At 45.2% G+C, this 19,519-nt stretch overlaps 1 protein-coding gene across 2 annotated transcripts in view; it reads left to right on the top strand.

The window, feature by feature from the left end:
- TNKS2 (tankyrase 2) overlaps nt 1–19,519 on the top strand; it is a 511,364-nt gene that overhangs the window by 80,318 nt on the left and 411,527 nt on the right. For both annotated transcript variants that reach the window (XM_069239858.1, XM_069239857.1), the window contains exons 4-5: nt 444–480; nt 3,853–3,928. In XM_069239858.1, coding sequence (XP_069095959.1) covers nt 444–480; nt 3,853–3,928 — 113 coding nt within the window. The remainder of the gene's footprint in view (nt 1–443; nt 481–3,852; nt 3,929–19,519) is intronic.

Here is a 19,519-nt window from a genome sequence, read left to right as displayed (position 1 = left end):
GTCCTGTGAATGTTTTCTTTAATGGCAAAGGAGCACCTTCCTGTGCGACTCACATGGCTTGATCCTGCGCATCAATCCTTTTCATTTATTAGTTAATAGCTTTGACACATGTATGAGTGATTTCAAACATTTGACAGTTATAACCACAGTTGTAAGCACTTTGAACATGTTTGTATTTCTATAATATTCTGCATGTTCTCATTAAACATTCACCCTTTCACCCTGCTGAGTATGTTCTCAAATGGCATTATAGTTTGCTTAGCCTCTGATGTTCAATAAGATATTGTTAAAAACATAAACAAAAAAACTAAATCCAAAATGGCTTTGTCACTGCATGTTTTAAATAGCCTTTGTGTCATATCTGAATATGCAAAAGATAGTGGTAGTGTGTGTAACTTAAGTATAGGAGTTCATGTTAATAAAACCATGATTATCTCTTTCAGGCGAATACAAAAAGGATGAACTCTTGGAGTGTGCCAGGTAAATAAACAGCTGCATAAATGTGTACAATGTTTTAACACCATTCTAGGGATACAAAATGATCTTGATGATGAGCAAAAGTTATGAAAGGCAATTTCAGCGCTTGGAAAATTGTACCAGCTAATGTTCTGTTTTATGGAAAAGTAGTATCTTAGCCGTGGTGCCTGTAATGGAATGGGGATGTCTGTTAGAACTAGAGCTTTTACTCAGTATTGTATGGAGACAATCTGTGTATCTAGAAGCCAACAAATTCCAGAATATATTGGTGTATAGTAAAGCCAGTAAATTACAGACTGTTTGGTAAATGATCTTGCTAGTGTTGGATAATGCCATATTGGAGAAAATGCTGCTGTTTTTGCTTTGTAACTCAGTTGTGGATTAGAGAATACTTGTGTTTGTCATATACTTAAGATTCAGCAAGACCACTGATACAGTACTACCCGAAAGACTATTTTTAAAACTAAATGGCCTTTTCGAGTGCCAGGACAGTAAATTAATTTAGCAATTGGCTCATTAGTAGATTGATTGTAGTGAAAAATGTAATAAAAAAAAAAAAAGACAAAACTGGAAAAACATGAAAATACCAAAATGTTGAGTTAAATTCAAATATTTACCACTACACTTATAAATTGTACATCAGCATACATTAACCATAACTAGTAACCTAATGCCTAAACATAACTTTAACATAACTCCATCTCATACCCAAACGCTAATCCTAACACCAATGCTAACATGAACTCTAATCCTAACTGCAGCAGTATTCTTTACAGCGTAGCTTATACCAGTCCCTTGTTCTAACCCTAGCACAAACCTAAGGTTAAATAAACCCTAAACCGATCCCTTATCCTACCTCTAATTCTTCCTCAAATCCGAAGCCCTTGCATCACTCTTAATGGATGCATCCTATCTCCTCTCATACCATACCTTACCTAGCGCTAATTCCTCATTAAAACCACTATTTAACTCTACACTTTCCTCTAACTCCCATCCTGGCACATACATTATTCTATTTATTTTTTTTAAACTTACTTTCTAGTTTTCTTTGTTTTGTCTCTACTATTGAGTCTTAATTGACAATTTTTGTTAATGCCAGTGTTAGTACAGCCATTGCTTCTATTGAGTGGAGTGACTGTAGAGCGGGTATGAGAGATGGCGACCAGTTGCATATCATAATAGTGCTGACTTTCATTTCCTTTAATCTTGGCACTGCATTTTTGCAGAGGACAACTGGATCCTTAGTCAATTCCATCTTCTGGATGGAGAGTGAGATTTAGCACTTGAAAAAGCATGTAGAAAATTTGGTGCTATAAAACATACCAAATAAAACATCCCGGGTAGAGTTTTGCAGACTATACCTCACAAAAATAATTGTTCTCTCTCCTCTCCGTCAAATAATTTAGCATTTTACCTGTCTTATTTAGTACTGGTATATCTACTGGCTTTCATACAGCAAAGCACTAATTGTTACAGCCGCAGAAAACCCTTGACCTGACGTCTGACACCACAGTACTGTTTGCTCAGCATGTCACACATCTGCCATATTTTGAGTGAGTTTTAAAATTAGTATTTTTCCAAGACTTCCTTACAGGACACTACTGATATAGGAAGGAAAATAGATTTATGGCCCACACTTGTTTCTGAAATACAAACGATAAAAACAAAATGCTGACCATCTTCCTTTACATTGTTTATTGAAGTGTAGGTAAGGCATTTTTGCCATAACTATCTCAGACAAACAAATAGGCAGTGTATGTAGACTTGGCCCATGGTCTTTCTCTGGGTGGACAGAGGCCTCTGCTGCACCAGTACGATGGCAGGTAGACTGTGCAACTCACAATGATTCCCTGAGTAGGGGTTGCTTTGATGCATTGGGCACATCTAATGGGCTTCGCTGATCTTTACTTAAGTAAACATATTGGTGTATATTTAACCTAATCTGTACTTGTGATTGGTTTCTGTAGTGAGAGTTTTATTTTCATTTCTAGATAACTGCAGAACAATAAAAAATATATTTTGTCTAGTAGGAATATTTACAATTGATAATACTCTGTACTAAACGTACAACCTATTTCCAAGTCTGCATTCTTGTAACTTTTATTCCGTTCCTTGGGTTGCATTGTAGCTGAGAACCATGCCAAATTCACATAATTTTTTGACCCTTACTTCTTAAATATTTATTTGGCATCTTACACATTAGATTGTGCCTGTCACTTAGGTGTCCAAACTAGCAGAGCTTCAAGACGGCAGTCCTGGCAGAAAAAGCCAACACATTGAACACATCCCCTTCTCTCTCCTATGGTTCGGAGGAGACATCCCAAAACTTTCTGTTGCTTTCTGCTTAATTTAGCAAACATTGAGGGAAGAAGGTCCAATTACTGGTCTTACTGAAGGTGTAGTGTTCTTCCATGCCACCCTGGTCCAGATAAACTTCATTTGACCTTTTCAAACATAAGCTATTTTTGTTAAGTAATGATAAGTGGTTGGGTTATTCTTTTTTTGTTGCCATACCGGGGGTCTCAGCTTCTTGTCTTCCTCTTCTCTGCTTTATCTCTATTTGTAAATTAGTGCTCTGATATGTAGTGGTCACAAGTGCTGTATGAAAAAAATATGTGATGATCCTCTGTGTACTGTAGTGATAAGAATGCCCAGTTCCCAGAACTGGTGGTATGACTCTGGGCATCCTATTTCTTAGTCCACTAGCAGAAGGATGAAACACTGGACCAATGAACAGCTATGCCAATCCCCACTGTTGGAGGTGAAGGGTCTTGTTGTTTTCCTAACCTGTCTTTATCAATCTGACACCCGTGTATTTGAATATACAAGTCTTAAAAAAAAAAAAAAAAAGAGGAAGAATGTGAATGCTAAGTTTTAACTTGAAAACAAGTATGCTTTGAGTTTGGGTTAGTTGTTAATGCTATTATGATACAAGTGTATGTCCATATATTAACCATTCATTATATTAAACCATTGTTGTCAGGATATTTTTAATGACGCTCTTTAATTTATCTATATTTTATGAATGTCCCCTTATACAATGCTTTTCACAAATGGAAGCTGCCAAAAGTGGGTATTAATAGGAGGGTGGCTAGCCATTTTGAGAATGATTTATATAGTTGAAAATACAAACTTCTTTTTCAAGATTGACTGCAAAAATAGTGTTGGCACAGGAAGTTGAGTGGTTGTAAAGAACTGCAGTACATTTAATTGGATAATAGGAAAGACATTTGTAAAATGTTTGCTGCATTTCTGCTTATGGTAAAGACGCATGTGATTGTTCTCCAAAAAAACAACTCCTAACCTTCCTTCATGAGACTCCTATTTTATAACAGTAGATGTTTATACTGAAACAAACACTTTACTGTTTTCTAGAAGCGGAAATGAAGAAAAACTTAAGGTGCTTCTTACCCCTCTAAATGTCAACTGCCATGCCAGCGATGGAAGAAAGGTATGCCGCTTTCATAGATGTGCTTAAATGGCATAATTAATGTACAGTCCGCTACCAGGTTTCCTTAGTGAATTGTGTGCATCGTGAGGTGGAGCCTTTGAGGAAGGATCTTTGTGACAATAGATGTTGCGGTTTTTAACCCTGAAGGTAGCCTGTATTTTTCCTGATTGCCTGTGAGTCATGTCCTCAGTGCTCAGCATTACTTGCTTCTTATCCTAGAGGTTTAAGTAGGGTTAACAATATTGATATTGCCAGTGAAACCAAAGCATTGGTGTAAACTGAGCCCCGAGATGAAAGCTATCCCTGACATCCATTGAGACACCTTCATGTAGAATATCTATGGAATTTATGACCTTCACAAGCCTCTTCTGACTGTGGATCTATATTGAAAAAAGACACTTTGACTACTCAGAAGCACAGGTATCTTTACAAAGCAGCTGGCCTCTGTGAGAAAAGAAACATAGATGAGAGACTCCTGGAAATTGAGTCGCATCCACACATTTCTGTATGTTTCCTGGTGAACCTGAATCGTCGAAAGCCATACTCCTTGGGTACTTCTAGAAGCCTGCTCATTGGGGAATGGTTGGCTTACCTTCACATCCCTCTTGCGAAGCCTGGCTCAGATGGATGTAGCTGGCCAGCCTTGATTCTGGAAGAGTTTGAAACTTCTTTCTATCTCAAAGGGCTTACCACAACTTTGCTTTTTGGTTTGTTGACCCGGTTAAAAAACACGAGAGCTAAGCTAAGTGAGTTGCCTTGTGAACCCATTAATCCTAAATTGTTTTTGAGACCTAGGTAAAGTGAAGATTCATGATTGAATTTAAATAAGCCATCATTTTCACAGCATATTTGAATCTTACTGAGTTAGGTGTTTATCATTTTTATTCCTAAACTGATTTTGTTTATTTCAAAGATTTCACAAAAGCAGTGTAGACCAATTGATAAGCATACACTATTACATTCCCCTATGTTTGTCCACAACATGTACTTTTCTTTCTAGCCATTTGGAAAATGTGCTACCCTTTGTATTTCTGTTACAAGATGTTTTCTTACACAGTCCAGAATTGCAGCCGTCACATATGTGGTAAATCAGAAAATCTATACTGTGAATTTGTTGTCCCTGTTGGTGAGACAAGATTTAAGACGTTTTCCCCTGAAGTTGATCCTCCTTTTTACTAGTGCTAGCAATTAGTAGGCATTACCCATAGGCCATGTCCAATGAAAGATCACTCAGTAAATGTGGCTAATATCACACAGTTCTCATTCAGAATTGTGTGAAGTCCTGGCCATCAGGGTAACCGTGCTGCTTTAAATATTCCTCCCATAGATAATAGTGCAACAGATTAAAACAAACATAAGCAGAGTTGACCAATTTTCAATGTCCTCATCTTTCAGAACCTACACCTTACATTAGTGTAACCAACTGTATTCCTGCTTGGTGTAATTCTTGCAATCTGTCATCGCAGTGTCCTCGAGGTCGTCACCCCAGATGTTGAACTTCTTTTTGTATCTCGTTAAGTATTCTTTTTAGTAGTTTCTTATTGTGAACACTTCTCTTTAATTTCCAGATGGAACTGCAGCAGGAATATCTATGTTAGCTCTTGCGTCTGTTCATGCTGTTCTGTGTCTGGGTTGGCTTTATTGGTCAAATTAAGTTTTGTCTCTCTTGTCAGCATTACTAATTTTTGTAGCAAGCATTTCTTTAATAGAGTTGCCATGCTTCACTCTGAGGTTATGGTTGGAATCTATCCTGTGATTTAGACCCTGGGGGTCACAATAAGTCTCCTCAGAGGGATTGAGTGAGATGTGTCAATTGTAGAAACCAGAGTGTTTGATGGTCCCCACTATTCTCCAGACCAACACACCCTCGTTCTATGGCACCACCCTGGTGCACATTGTGTTACTCAAGCATGTGCTTTCCTTTTGTCTGAGATACACCCATCTGGTGTTGGCAACTTAATTTCAGATGGTAGGCTACTGATGTCCCTCTTGGGAGCCCATTCAGGATCAAAGGTGTGAACCCCTATAAAAAGGCTGAGTTGAGCGCTGGACAGCTTTGATTATTATGTGGTGTTTGTAGATACCCTCTTTGACGCTAATGATTTGAGATACTGCACATATTTTACATTAAAATGTGAGGTGCACAGATCAGGTCTGTCATTTTCCCCCCCCCCATGGATGTATAGGGTTTGGACCATGGAGGCCAGGCCTCACTTTCGGTTTCTTTATTTGTCCCAGATGTGTCAGAGGGTGTCCACTTCACCCCAGTAGTATGAGCTCACTGCTTGACCTACTTACTCTGTATTTGCTCAGGTCCTGTGTATTGTCCCCTTTGGATTTATGTGGCGACAGTCTCTGTGTAAGTAAGGGCTTTTCTTCACAGCTTACAGCAAGACCAGCTCTGCTTTGTCCTCGGATGCTGCTTGGTCTCTGGGTTGTCAATCCTTGTCTGAGGATATGGCGGGCTCCCTGGAACTCTGACACCAAAGCTGTTAGCCCTCTGCTTAGGGGAGCAGCTTGTTGGGTGTCTGACTCCCAACAGTGGCAATTTTGTCCTATATTGGAGGAATCAGGCTTGAGGCAGCCACAATGTATCTCCCCCACCAACTTGTTAAACCTTCACTCTCAGTGGCCCTGCAGGTGCCTTGTGTTGCAGGCCCCTAACTCTGCTGCTGCACCACTGCTGATGCCACCTCATTTGTCAGGGGCCTGGTGCCCATCTTGATGCTGGCATTCACAAGTCTGTGGGGTCTCAACCAAGACCACCCTGCTGCAATGTAAAATCCAAGATGGGGGCCCACAGTCTCAGGAACGGCTTTGATTTCTTTTTTTTTCCTGCCAATTCCTTTGTGTATCGTAGTGAGTGCTCCATATGGGGCCTCAGCTTGCTGGGAGGGCTCTTTGCGTAATTGTAGAAGTCTTATTTGGGGGCCAAAAGTTAATATTAATCACTGTAAATGTAGCCGGGAGCAGAGCAGCACTGATTCGCATTTGCTCCATTGGCCAAGCACCTGCCAAAGCTCTGTAGGCTTTAGATGAGAAATAAGGGCAGGTCGCAAGTGCTTTTTAAATTGAAGTGACAACTGATCACAGTTCAGGTTTGTTTTTGATTCCAACTGTTTTGACTTACAAGTGCATTTTGTCTTGCATTCAAATACAAAAATTCTTTCAGGAAAACCTTTTGTAGGAAGTTGTCTCTGTATATACTATTTCAAAGTAAGAAATAGCATGCACAGAGTCCAAGGGTTCCCCTTAGAGGTAAGATAGTGGCAAAAAGAGATAATTCTAATGCTCTATTTTGTGGTAGTGTGGTCGAGCAGTAGGCTTATCAGAGGGTAGTGTTAAGCATTTGTTGTACACCCACAGGCAATAAATGAGGAACGCACACTCAAAGACAATTCCAGGCCAATAGGTTTTTGTATCGAACACTATATTTTCTTAGTTTATTTTAAGAACCACAGGTTCAAGATTTACAATCAATACTTCAAAGGAAAGGTACTTCACTTAGGTATCATAGGAACTTTGAATCAGCAAAATAGCATGTACGGTTTTGGCAAAAATGGCAATAAGCTATTTTAAAACTAGACACAGTGCAATTTTCAACAGTTCCTGGGGGAGGTAAGTATTTGTTAGTTTTGCAGGTAAGTAAACCACCTACAGGGTTCAAAGTTGGGTCCAAGATAGCTCACCGTTGGGGGTTCAGGGCAACCCCAAAGTTTCCACACCAGCAGCTCAGGGCCAGTCAGGTGCAGAGGTCAAAGTGGTGCCCAAAACGCATAGGCTTCAATGGAGAAGGGGTGCCCCGGTTCCAGTCTGCCAGGAGGTAGGTACCCGCGTCTTCGGAGGGCAGACCAGGGGGGGGGGGGGAGGGTTTGTAAGGCACTGGGGGGGGGGGGGACACAAGTCAGCACAAAAAGTACACCCTCAGCGGCACGGAGGCGGCCGGGTGCAGAGTGCAAACAGGCGTCGGGTTTGCAATGGAGTTCAATGGGAGACCCAGGGGTCTCTTCATTGAAGCAGGCAGGCAAGGGGGGGGGGGGCTCCTCAGGGTAGCCACCACCTGGGCAAGGGAGAGGGCCACCTGGGGGTCACTTCTGCACTGGAGGTCGGATCCTTCAGGTCCTGGGGGCTGCGGGTGCGCAGTGTCTTTACCAGGCGTCGGGTTCTTAGAAGCAGGCAGTCGCGGTCAGGGGGAGCCTCTGGATTCCCTCTGCAGGCGTCGCTGGGGGGGGGGGGGCCTAGGGGGTCAACTCTGGCTACTCACAGGGTCGCAGTCGCCGGGGAGTCCTCCCTGTAGTGTTGGTTCTTCGCAGGTCGAGCCGGGGGCGTTGGGTCCAGAGTGGAAAGTCTCACGCTTCCGGCGGGAAACGTGCAGTCCTTTAAAGTTGGTTTCTTTGTTGCAAAGTTGTTTCTTCTTTGGAGCAGAGTCGCTGTCCTCGGGAGTTCTTGGTCCTTTTAGATGCAGGTTAGTCCTCTGAGGCATCAGAGGTCGCTGGACCCTGGGGGACGCGTCGCTGTTGCAGGTTTTCTTGAAGTGGGGAGACAGGCCGGTAGGGCTGGGGCCAAAGCAGTTGGTGTCTCTGTCTTCTCTGCAGGGCTTTCAGGTCAGCAGTTCTCCTTCGTCTTCAGGTTGCAGAAATCTAGTTTCCTAGGTTCTGGGGAGCCCTTAAATACTGAATTTAGGGGTGTGTTTAGGCATGGGAGGGCAGTAGCCAATGGCTACTGTCCTTGAGGGTGGATACGCCCTCTTTGTGCCTCCTCCCTGAGGGGAGGGGGCACATCACTATTCCTATTGGGGAAATCCTCCAAAATCAAGATGGAGGATTTCTAAAGGCAGGGGTCACCTCAGCTCAGGACACCTTAGGGGCTGTCCTGACTGGTGGATGACTCCTCCTTGTTTTTCTCATTATCTCCCCTGGACTTGCCGCCAGAAGCGGGGGCTGTGTCCAGGGGGCGGGCATCTCCACTAGCTGGAGTGCCCTGGGGCATTGTAACATGAAGCCTGAGCCTTTGAGGCTCACTGCTAGGCGTTACAGTTCCTGCAGGGGGGAGGTGTGAAGCACCTCCACCCAGAGCAGGCTTTTGTTTCTGTCCTCAAAGAACACAAAGGCCCTCATCACATGGAGTCAGAAACTTGTCTCTCAGCAGCAGGCTGGCACAGACCAGTCAGTCTTGCACTGAACAATTGGGTAAAATACAGGGGGCATCTCGAAGATGCCCTCTGTGTGCATTTTTAATAAATCCAACACTGGCATCAGTGTGGGTTTATTATTCTGAAAAGTTTGATACCAAACTTCCCAGTATTCAGTGTAGCCATTATGGAGCTGTGAAGTTCGTTTTTGACAAACTCCCAGACCACATACTTAATATGCCACACTATACTTACAATGTCTAAGAATAGACTTAGACACTGTAGGGGCATATTGCTCATGCAGCTATGCCCTCACCTGTGGTATAGTGCACCCTGCCATAGGGCTGAAAGGCCTGCTAGAGGGGTGACTTACCTATGCCACAGTCAGCATTTTGTGTGCATGGCATCCTGAGGGGGATGCCATGTCGACTTTGCCTTTTTCTCCCCACCAACACACACAATCTGCAGTGTGCATGTGTTAGGTGAGGGGTCCCTTAGGGTGGCACAACATATGCTGCAGCCCTTAGGGACCTTCTCTGGTCACAGGGCCCTTGGTACCACGGGTACCTTTTACAAGGGACTTATCTGTGTGCCAGGGGTGTGCCAATTGTGGAAACAATGGTACATTTTAGGTGAAAGAACACTGGTGCTGGGGCCTGGTTAGCAGGGTCCCAGCACACTTCTCGGTCAAGTCAGTATCAGGCAAAAAGTGGGGGGTAACTGCAACAGGGAGCCATTTCCTTACACCTTTTCTATGTAGGAACCAAGATCTCTTGGAATTCACTCATAATATGTGCTGTTTTTCAGATTAAATATTCATAATTGGGCATGGTTATATTACCTGTCGATAGAAAAATAATCCAAAAGCTTTCCGAAAAGATACTTGAGGTAACCCCCATCCCCTTTTTATATATGAATACCTTCATCCTCTATTGTACCCTTGCATGCATTTGGCTGAATTGGTCATATTCTGTATCACAGAAATTATATTTAAGCCATAAAATATAGCACAGATTGGATTATTCTGCAGTGTGCCATGTTTTGTGGCAATATTCACAGATATTGGCATTTTTCTCGAGAGCAATCATTGAAGTATTGGTGCAGGCAGACATAAAAAGACAGCACACTACAATTCAGCTCTTATCCACAGTGGATCTCTCATACTTATCACAAATTAGAACATTGGAATTTTGGGAACTACTTTGAAAACAGTGGAGGGCTCCAGGCTTCTAATGGCGGGTTAGAAGCCCGGAGTTCCAACATTCCAATGTCGTCGTTCACAGCTGTTACTGTAAACAAAGGCCTCACGGAGCCCGAGGGGATTTCAGTCCTCGAGTTCTGTAAGGCCTTTCTTTTATTTATTAGAACATTCTTCCGTCAAGTGGCAGAATGTTCTAATAGCCTTATAGCCCTCCATAGCTGGGCTATACTGACATTAAGGTCCAGCACCTTCGCAACTCCTGCACACCAAGTTCTCCCTGGGCGGGCTTTGGTCTCTGGAGCGAAATGGCCGGCCTTATAACAGTCCTCTGTAGTGGGCTATAAGACTATATTCAAACACTGAAATATTGGCATCTCCATTGAAGAGACTCATGGCGAATAATGCCTGGTATAGCCTTCTAATTCAAAGTTTCAATGCTTCTCTTTCTGTTTCACCCTTTTTAGGTCTAGCATAAGCGTGCAACCTCCTTTTTTTATTTTTTTATTTTTATTTTTATTGCTTTTAACAAGGGATTATAGTATGCAATGACACAATTTACTAAATTAGACACAGCAACAAAATCTTACCCCCTCACCCCACGTGCACTTTGCCCATCATCAAGGACTCTTATTACAACAATTCTCTGCTATTAGAAGCCGCAACAGTACTCTATGGAGTTTTGGTATTGCGGTTGTGACGGTCTAATCAGTTTCTGATTCATTGTCAGAGGTGTTATCCTCTGATGTGGATGCATCCATAGACTTTAAATTTTCCAGCAGGGAGTCCCAGTGTCTGGCATAGTCTCTAGACCTTTGACCCTGTAGAGCTCCTTTTAACAGAACCGATCTTTCAGATCCAGCCGATTTCTCCAGTGCATTTTGCCATCTTGCCATTTGGGGGCCTCGCGGGTCCTTCCAGTGTGCCGTTATTTCTCTCCTTGCTAGTATTAGTGCCAGGTCTGCAAACCTGTTGGTTATTTTTTTAGCTGAAGGGCGGGGAAAGTCCCCCAGAATTGCCACCACTGGGGTGGGCGATAGTGATTTTTCTGTGCTGGAGGATATTTTCCTGAACACTTCCAACCAATATGAGCTAATTCTCGGGCAGCTCCACAGCATATGTACTAGGTCTGCTGTAAGTTCTCCGCAACGGGGGCATTTAGAGCTATTTGTGTTGTAAAATTTGGATAGCAATTGTGGGATAAGATATGCCCGATGGTAGATATATGGGTTTATCAGTTTGAATCTTGCATTCCTAGATACTGTGTAGATGTGAGAAGTGATTCTAGACCATTGCGTGTCCTCCAGTATAATGTCTAAGTCTGTCTGCCATTTGGTTCTGAGTTTATTCATTGGTGCATAGGTGCTGCTCTGTAGGGATCTGTATATTCCAGAGATTGCCCCCTTGTGGTCTCCCGTTGAACAGAGGAGCTGGCATCCTTCATGTGTATTTGGTTCATTAGATTTTGTTCCCCATAGTTTTTGGATGGTGTTTACCAAGTCATTGTGAGCAAGGAACAAGCCGGAGGGGAGATGAAACTGTTCTTGAAGCTCTGCGCAGGAGCAGAGCTTACCATTACTATACAAATCCCCAACTTTCATAATGTTTTGTGCTATCAGTTTACTAGTGTGTGTTGTGGTGAGTTCCTTCAGGAAGGGGTTATAAGGCTACTAGGGGGATCTCGGGAGAGTATGGGGAATTTGCACGGTGCGTCTCAGAAATTGTTCCCAGCAATGTCTTGAAGTTTTCCATTCTAAAGGGAGTGGTTGTTTAGGTTTTATGGGGTTCAGTAGTATGTGAACAATATTTTCAAGAGGACAGTTTAGAGGGATTCGTAAAGCCATTGTGCCTGAGGGTTCGCTGATTAATTTAGCCAGCCATTGTAGTTGTCCTGCCCAGTAGTAGATTTCCATTTCTGATGGATACAACTACCTGTGGATTCCTCACCTAATGAATACTCCCATGGCGCCAGCATTCGACGGAAATCTTCTTCCTAGTCTCTGCACGTCGACGAGGACGTCACTCTAGCCCACGCGACGCCGTCTGACGTCATACAGGCAATAAGAGGTCCTCGACGACGTGCCGACGTCAGTTCCCTTTTTTTCCGTGCATTCCAAACGGTTATCTTCGAGGGAGCAACTGTTACTTTCGTGGTTACAGTATATTTTTTGCTGCGTAGTCCTTCTCTGCAGTAATAATGTCGCAGAGAAAGTCGGGTTTTAAGCCTTGTCGTGAGTGTGGGGGCAAGATGTCAGTTACGGATCCGCACTCCGACTGCCTTTGGTGTTTGAGCTCCGACCACGACGTCTCGACTTGCGATTCGTGCCAGCACATGAATCCAAAGGCCCTCAAGGAACGTGAGGCTAAGTTGTTTATGGCGAAGTCGAAGAAAGAAAAACATTGCAAGAAGTCTTCTTCGCCAAGGCATCGGCGTCATCGAGACTCCCGGCGCCGTAGAGATTCACGGCGCCATTCAAGCAAGGAGAGTCGTTCCAGGTCTTCGGATCGGCGCCGGAGGACTTGGGAGGTCAGTCCCACGGTCACGCCGCATCCGTCGACACCGACTTCACCTGGACAGGCGTCAGTGATTGAAGTGGTGCAGCCTCTGGTGTTGTCTCCGGCGTCACAGTCGTCTAGGTCGGCGTCGGGGTCGCCTCCAGTACAGGCACCCCAGTATCCAGCTTTTCCCACCCCTGGAGCCGATAGTACCGCATTCCTAAATGCGATGTATACCATCTTCCAACAGATGGCTCCAGGGGGTGCTCCGGCTGGCCCTTTGGCCTTTTCTTTGGGTGATCCTGCGCCTCTACGGCCGGCACCCTTTATGCCCTTTCTCCCTTTTGGGAACGTGGGCTCGGCGCCGGTGGCCGCTCCGGTGGCTTCAGAGTGATTGGCCCAGGAGATTTCCATCCCGTCGACGTCGGGATTTCGTCCTGTGACTCCGGTGGGTCCATCAGCTCCGTGTTCTCTACGTCCTGCTCTTTCATCAGCGCCGAAGTTACCTGTGGCGCCGGAGTCGTTGCTTCTGGGGATCGGTGCCGATCTTCGACTTCGGCGGAGGCCATGTCGACTCCGCGTATCGAGCAGAGGCTTCATTCGAGGAGACGTGCTCTCCGTTTATTAGAGGAGCAGGAGTACCAACGAGTCCTGGAGGAAGGAGAACTAGAGGACTCGGGTGATGGACTGCATGGTCTGGATACAGCCAGTGGGCTGGACACTTCCCCTGAGTGGGATCTTTCGTCTCCAGGGGAATACACGGAGGAGGCTGCTTCCTTTCACGCTGTGGTACGGAAGGCAGCTAACTTTCTGGACCTACCTTTGCCGGTGGCAGAGGCAAAGCAGAATCTTCTGACAGAGGTGCTACATCCGGCCTCAGCTGCGGCGGAGCCTCTTTTGCCGTTCAATGACGCTTTGCTGGATCCGGTGCTAGAGGTGTGGGAGAGACCAGTATCTTCCCCAGCGGTGCATAGGGCCGTGGCCAGGAGGTATCGAGCTGCACCATCTGACCCTGGTTTTCTTTCTAGACACCCTACACCTGAGAGCTTGGTGGTGCAGGCCTCCTGTTCATCTAAATCAGCGCCTGGTTCTTTCCCGACGGTGCCTGGGGACAGGGACTCGAAGAAGCTGGATGTGCAGTCCAAGAAAGTTTTTTCATCCTGCAGTCTGGCGTTGAAGGCCACCAACGCAACTTGTATTCTGGGGAGATATATCCATGCTCTGATGGATGACATTTCCTCATCATTTACGGAGCTTCCCCAGGGTCTTTTGGATGTTGTTTCGGACGCCCAGGCTGCCGCGACCCAGATTATTCAGTCTGGGCTGGACACGACCGACTCGGTGGCCAGAGCAATGGGCACGGCTGTGGTGGCAAGGAGGCAGGCCTGGCTCCGTAATTCGGGGTTTTCTGCGGATGTGCAGTCAACCCTATTGGATCTCCCTTTTGATGGGGACAAACTGTTTGGGGCCAAGGCTGATTCGGCCTTGGAGCGATTTAAGGAGAGCAGGGCCACAGCCAAATCGTTAGGGCTCCAAGCTCCTTCTTCCTCTGCCTCTTCCAGATTTTTCAGGAGGTTTCGTGGATTTGGGCGTGGCTCTTCCTCCTCTTCCTTTCGGGGGAGATTCCAGCAACCTGCCTCTTCCCATCCCTATAGATCTTTTAGAGGGAGAGGTAGGGCCCGCACCAGAGGAGCCTCTCAGCAGCACTCTGCCTCTTCCTCGTCCTCTGGAGGGGTGCAGCAGGGAAAGCAGCCTTAGGCTTCCACCATTTCCCACTCACTCCTCTCCTGTAGGGGGAAGATTACGGAATTTTCTCCGCAAGTGGAAGACTATTACATCGGACACTTGGGTTCTCAGTATTGTGGGAAAAGGCTACACCCTTCCCTTTCGGGAGTTCCCGCCCCCCATCCCGCCTCGCCCATCTTATTGTTCAGAAGAACACCTCCTGTTGCTAGAACAGGAGGTACAAGTCCTCCTTTCAAAGGGCGCGGTGGAGTTGGTCCCAGAGCAGGAAAGGGGTCGAGGTTGTTGCTCAAGGTATTTCCTGATTCCCAAGAAGGATGGTCGGTTGAGACCAATCCTGGATCTGAGGATCTTGAATTGGTTCCTCAAACAGGAAAAGTTCAAGATGCTGACCCTAGCTCAGGTGCTTTTGGCGTTGAACAAGGAAGATTGGATGGTGTCTGTCGACTTGCAGGATGCTTACTTTCATATCCCGATACTCAAGTCACACAGGAAGTATCTCCGGTTTGTGGTAGGATCGCAGCACTATCAGTTTGCGGTCCTTCCGTTTGGTCTTACTTCAGCACCTCGAGTCTTCACGAAGGTGATGTCGGTGGTTGCGGCAGAGCTCAGAAGGAAGGGGATAGCAGTATTCCCTTACTTGGACGACTGGTTGATCAAAGCCAAGTCTCCGGAGCTTGTGTTGCAACATCTGCAGTCAACGACTCAGTTGTTGTTCGACCTGGGCTTTTCGGTGAACGAGCCCAAATCTCACCTGGAGCCCTCTCAGCGCCTCCTGTTCATAGGGGCAGTACTGGATACAACATTGAGTCAAGCCTTTCCTCCGCCTCAGGGGATTCAAGATATTCAGGAATTGGTTCCAATGTTTCGAAGTGGAGCGGTAGTTCCAGTCCTCAAGGTCCTTCGTCTGCTCGGTCTGTTTGCCTCCTGCATTCTGTTGGTCACGCATGCTCGCTGGCACATGAGGGCTCTTCAGTGGTGCCTCCGAAGGCAGTGGTCTCAACACAAAGGAGATCTAGAAGGTGCTGTCAAGATCTCCAGAGATGCTGCTGTGGACTTGAAGTGGTGGATTGCGAGCAACAATCTTTCATAGGGAAAGCAGTTTGCGCAGTCGCCACCAGTGGCCACGGTCATAACGGATGCTTCCACTCTAGGGTGGGGAGCTCATCTGGGGGATCTGGAGATCAAAGGCCTTTGGTCTCCAGAGGAACAGATGTTTCATTTCAATCTGTTAGAGTTACGGGCTGTACGTCTGACTCTCAAGGCCTTCCTCCCTTCCCTTCGTGGTCAGTCGATACAGGTCCTAACGGACAATACTACCACGATGTGGTACATAAACAAACAGGGAGGAGTAGGGTCGTACCTTCTCTGCAGAGAAGCTCTTCGACTATGGTCCTGGGCAAAGGACCATCAGATTTGCTTGGTAGCAAATCATCTGGCCGGGGTCTTGAATGTACGTGCGGACAGTCTCAGTCGCCAATTCTCGGCACACCACGAGTGGCGTCTCCATCCAGATCAAGTCCGTTTAATCTTCCAAAGGTGGGGGTTTCCTCGGGTAGATCTGTTTGCCACTCTGGAGAACGCACATTGTCCGTTATTCTGCAGCCTCCAGTATCCGATGCAGGGAGCGTTGGGGGACGCGTTTCAAATAACCTGGTGCGGCCAGTTGTTTTACGCGTTTCCTCCCATACCCTTGATTCCTCGAGTATTGAGGAAGATTCGCCAAGACCGGGCTCTAGTAATCTTAATAGCTCCGGATTGGCCAAGGAGGGTGTGGTACTCAGACCTTCTCCAACTCTCAATGTGCCCTCCGCTCCGTCTCCCTATCAGGGCAGACCTCCTCTCGCAGTCGCAGGGGCAGGTTTTACACCCCAACCTCCAGAGTCTGCACCTACATGCCTGGAGATTGAACGGGGCAACCTGAGTTCCTTCTCTCTCCCGCCTGATGTAGTGGATGTTATATTAGCGGCCAGGCGACACTCCACTAAATCTATCTACGCTAATAGGTGGTCTAAATTTGTGGCGTGGTGTGGAGAGAAGCAGATTAATCCCTTACAAGCTCATCTATCGGACGTTTTGTCTTTTGCTCTGTTTCTAGCGCAGAAAGGTTGTGCAGTGGCTACGATTAAGGGTTATTTATCGGCCTTGTCAGCCTTCATATGTCTTCCAGACCAACCATCGTTATTTAAATCCCCTATTGTTGTCAGATTCTTGAAAGGTCTTATAAATAAATATCCTCCAAAACCATTCGTTATGCCGCAATGGGATTTGTCCTTGGTCTTGACTTTCCTTATGGGGTCCCCTTTTGAACCTATGCATTCTTGCCCCTTAAGGTATTTGGTTATAAAAACAGTCTTCCTGGTTGCTATAACATCTGCAAGGAGAGTGAGTGAGTTGCAGGCCTTATCGGTAAAGCCCCCTTATACAACTTTTTATGGGGATAAGGTGGTGTTGAGGACCAAGGCTGCTTTCCTCCTGAAGGTTGTTTCACCTTTCCATTTGGCTCAGACAATTACTTTGTCCACGTTCTATCCTCCGCCTCATCCTTCTAAAGAGGAAGAAAGACTGCACCGGCTGGACCCAAAGAGAGCGTTAAGCTTCTTTATTGATAGAACGAAGGATTTCAGGCTGGAGGATCAGCTGTTCATTGGATACGTGGGCAAGAGGAGAGGAAAGGCAGTCCACAAGAGAACACTATCCAGGTGGGTTGTTCTTTGCATTAAAATCTGTTACTCTTTGGCAAAGAAGGATCCTCCTGAGGGCATTAGAGCTCATTCCACCAGAGCTAAGTCAGCCACTTCGGCCTTGGCCAGAGGTGTTCCTGTGGTCGACATCTGCAAGGCCGCAACTTGGTCGTCCCTTCACACTTTTGCGAAACATTACTGTTTGGATTCTGAGGTTAGAAGGGACGGCCATTTTGCACGGTCAGTGCTGCAGGATTTCTTGGTTTGACCATTTAGGCACCCGCCACCGGGCGTGGTACTGCTTTGGGACTCTATTCATTAGGTGAGGAATCCACAGGTAGTTGTATCCATCAGAAGAACGAGTTACTTACCTTCGGTAACGACTTTTCTGGTGGATACATAAGCTACCTGTGGATTCCTCACGGTCCCACCCGCCTCCCCGTTGCCTTTCTGGTCTTACCAAGTAATCCTTGAGTGTGCTCCTCTTGGTCTTCAAGGTTGCAGTAGATGTTGTATATATGGATATTTGTGTATTTTTATCTGTGTGTATATATATATATATATATATATATATATATACATAAATATATATATATATATATATATATATATATATGTGTATATACATGATTTGCATATATTTGTTGGTTAAAAAAAAAAAAAGTTATATTAAATTTACAGCTATTCATTGCAATGTTGTGTATTTTACAATGTTATGGTATTTTACCTTGCTCTTTCATTGCATTGGGTTGTTGTTCTCATGCACGTAAAAAATTGTTGGTACTGACGTCGGCACGTCGTCGAGGACCTCTTATTGCCTGTATGACGTCAGACGGCATCGCGTGGGCTAGAGTGACGTCCTCGTCGACGTGCAGAGACTAGGAAGAAGATTTCCGTCGAATGCTGGCGCCATGGCAGTATTCATTAGGTGAGGAATCCACAGGTAGCTTATGTATCCACCAGAAAAGTCGTTACCGAAGGTAAGTAACTCGTTCGTCTGGTGCAGCTAAACCACCCTCCGAAGTGGGCCTCCGGAGGGTGTTAAGAGTGATTCTGTGCCTGTTCGGGCCCTATATGAAATTCACAATTAGGGAGTCTGTTTTTGAACACTCTTTTTGGGATTATTAGCGGGATAGTGGAAAAGTAGTAGAGTAACCTGGGTAGTACTATCATTTTGAGCAGTGCAACTCTCCCAAAAACAGTCAATGGTAGTGTGCTCCAGAAGAGCATATTAGCTTTGATTCCTCTGATTGCCCTCTGTACATTTCCCTCTAACAGATCTTCTACAGTGTGGTATATGTTGACCCCTAGGTATGTAAATGTGTTCGGGGATCAGGTTAAGCCCCTGTTATCTGCAGAGTCCTTGGTTAGTGGGAAAATGGAGGACCATACCGGAATTTTCTAGCATGTTTATTGCGCCAGGTAGGTCTATATCCAGGTTTTTAAGGAATAATAGCATGTCATCTGCATATAGAGCTATGTAATGTGTCCAGCTGTTAATTAGTATACCCTCAAAGCACTTGTTGGATCTTGCTGTTTGTGCAAGGGGTTCTACTGCTATAGCAAACAGAAGGGGGGAAAGTGGGCAGCCCTGTCTGGTTCGTCTACCTATAGGGAAGGAGTCAGAAATGGTGTTGCCTGTGCGTACTCTCGCTGTGGGGTTGGTATACAGTAGTTTTGTCCAGCGTGTGAATCCCTCTCCTAGTCCTAATTTTAGCATGGCCTGTTCTAAGTAGTCCCACCTTAGGCTATCGAAGGCTTTTTCTATATCTACGGAGATTATCGCTGCTTGGTGCATTGTTGGGGGCAGGGTATGCAGTATTGAGACTAAGCGTCTGATATTTTGTGCTGTACTGCGTTGTGGGATAAAACCCGATTGGTGTTGATGTATCAGTGATGTCATGTGGGGTAAAAGTCTGTTTGCCAGTATCCGGCTTAGTATTTTATAGTCTAGATTCAACATTGATAATGGGCGCTGTAGGAAGTTGGCTCTGTATGCACTATTTCAAAGTAAGGAATAGTATGCACAGAGTCCAAGGGTTCTCCTTAGAGGTAAGATAGTGGCAAAAAGAGATAATTCTAATGCTTTATTTTGTGGTAGTGTGGTCGAGCAGTAGGCTTATCAAAGGAGTAGTGTTAAGCATTTATTGTACATACACAAGCAATAAATGAGGAACACACACTCAGAGACAATTCCAGGCCAATAGGTTTTTGTATAGAAAAATATATTTTCTTAGTTTATTTTAAGAACCACAGGTTCAAGATTTACATGTAATACTTTAAATGAAAGGTATCGCAGGTAGGTACTTTAGGAACTTTGAATTAGAAAAATAGCATAT

This window comes from Pleurodeles waltl, chromosome 6 (assembly GCF_031143425.1).
Source record: "Pleurodeles waltl isolate 20211129_DDA chromosome 6, aPleWal1.hap1.20221129, whole genome shotgun sequence".
Taxonomy (NCBI): Eukaryota; Metazoa; Chordata; class Amphibia; order Caudata; family Salamandridae; genus Pleurodeles; species Pleurodeles waltl.
This window is presented reverse-complemented; position numbering and strand designations above follow the sequence as displayed.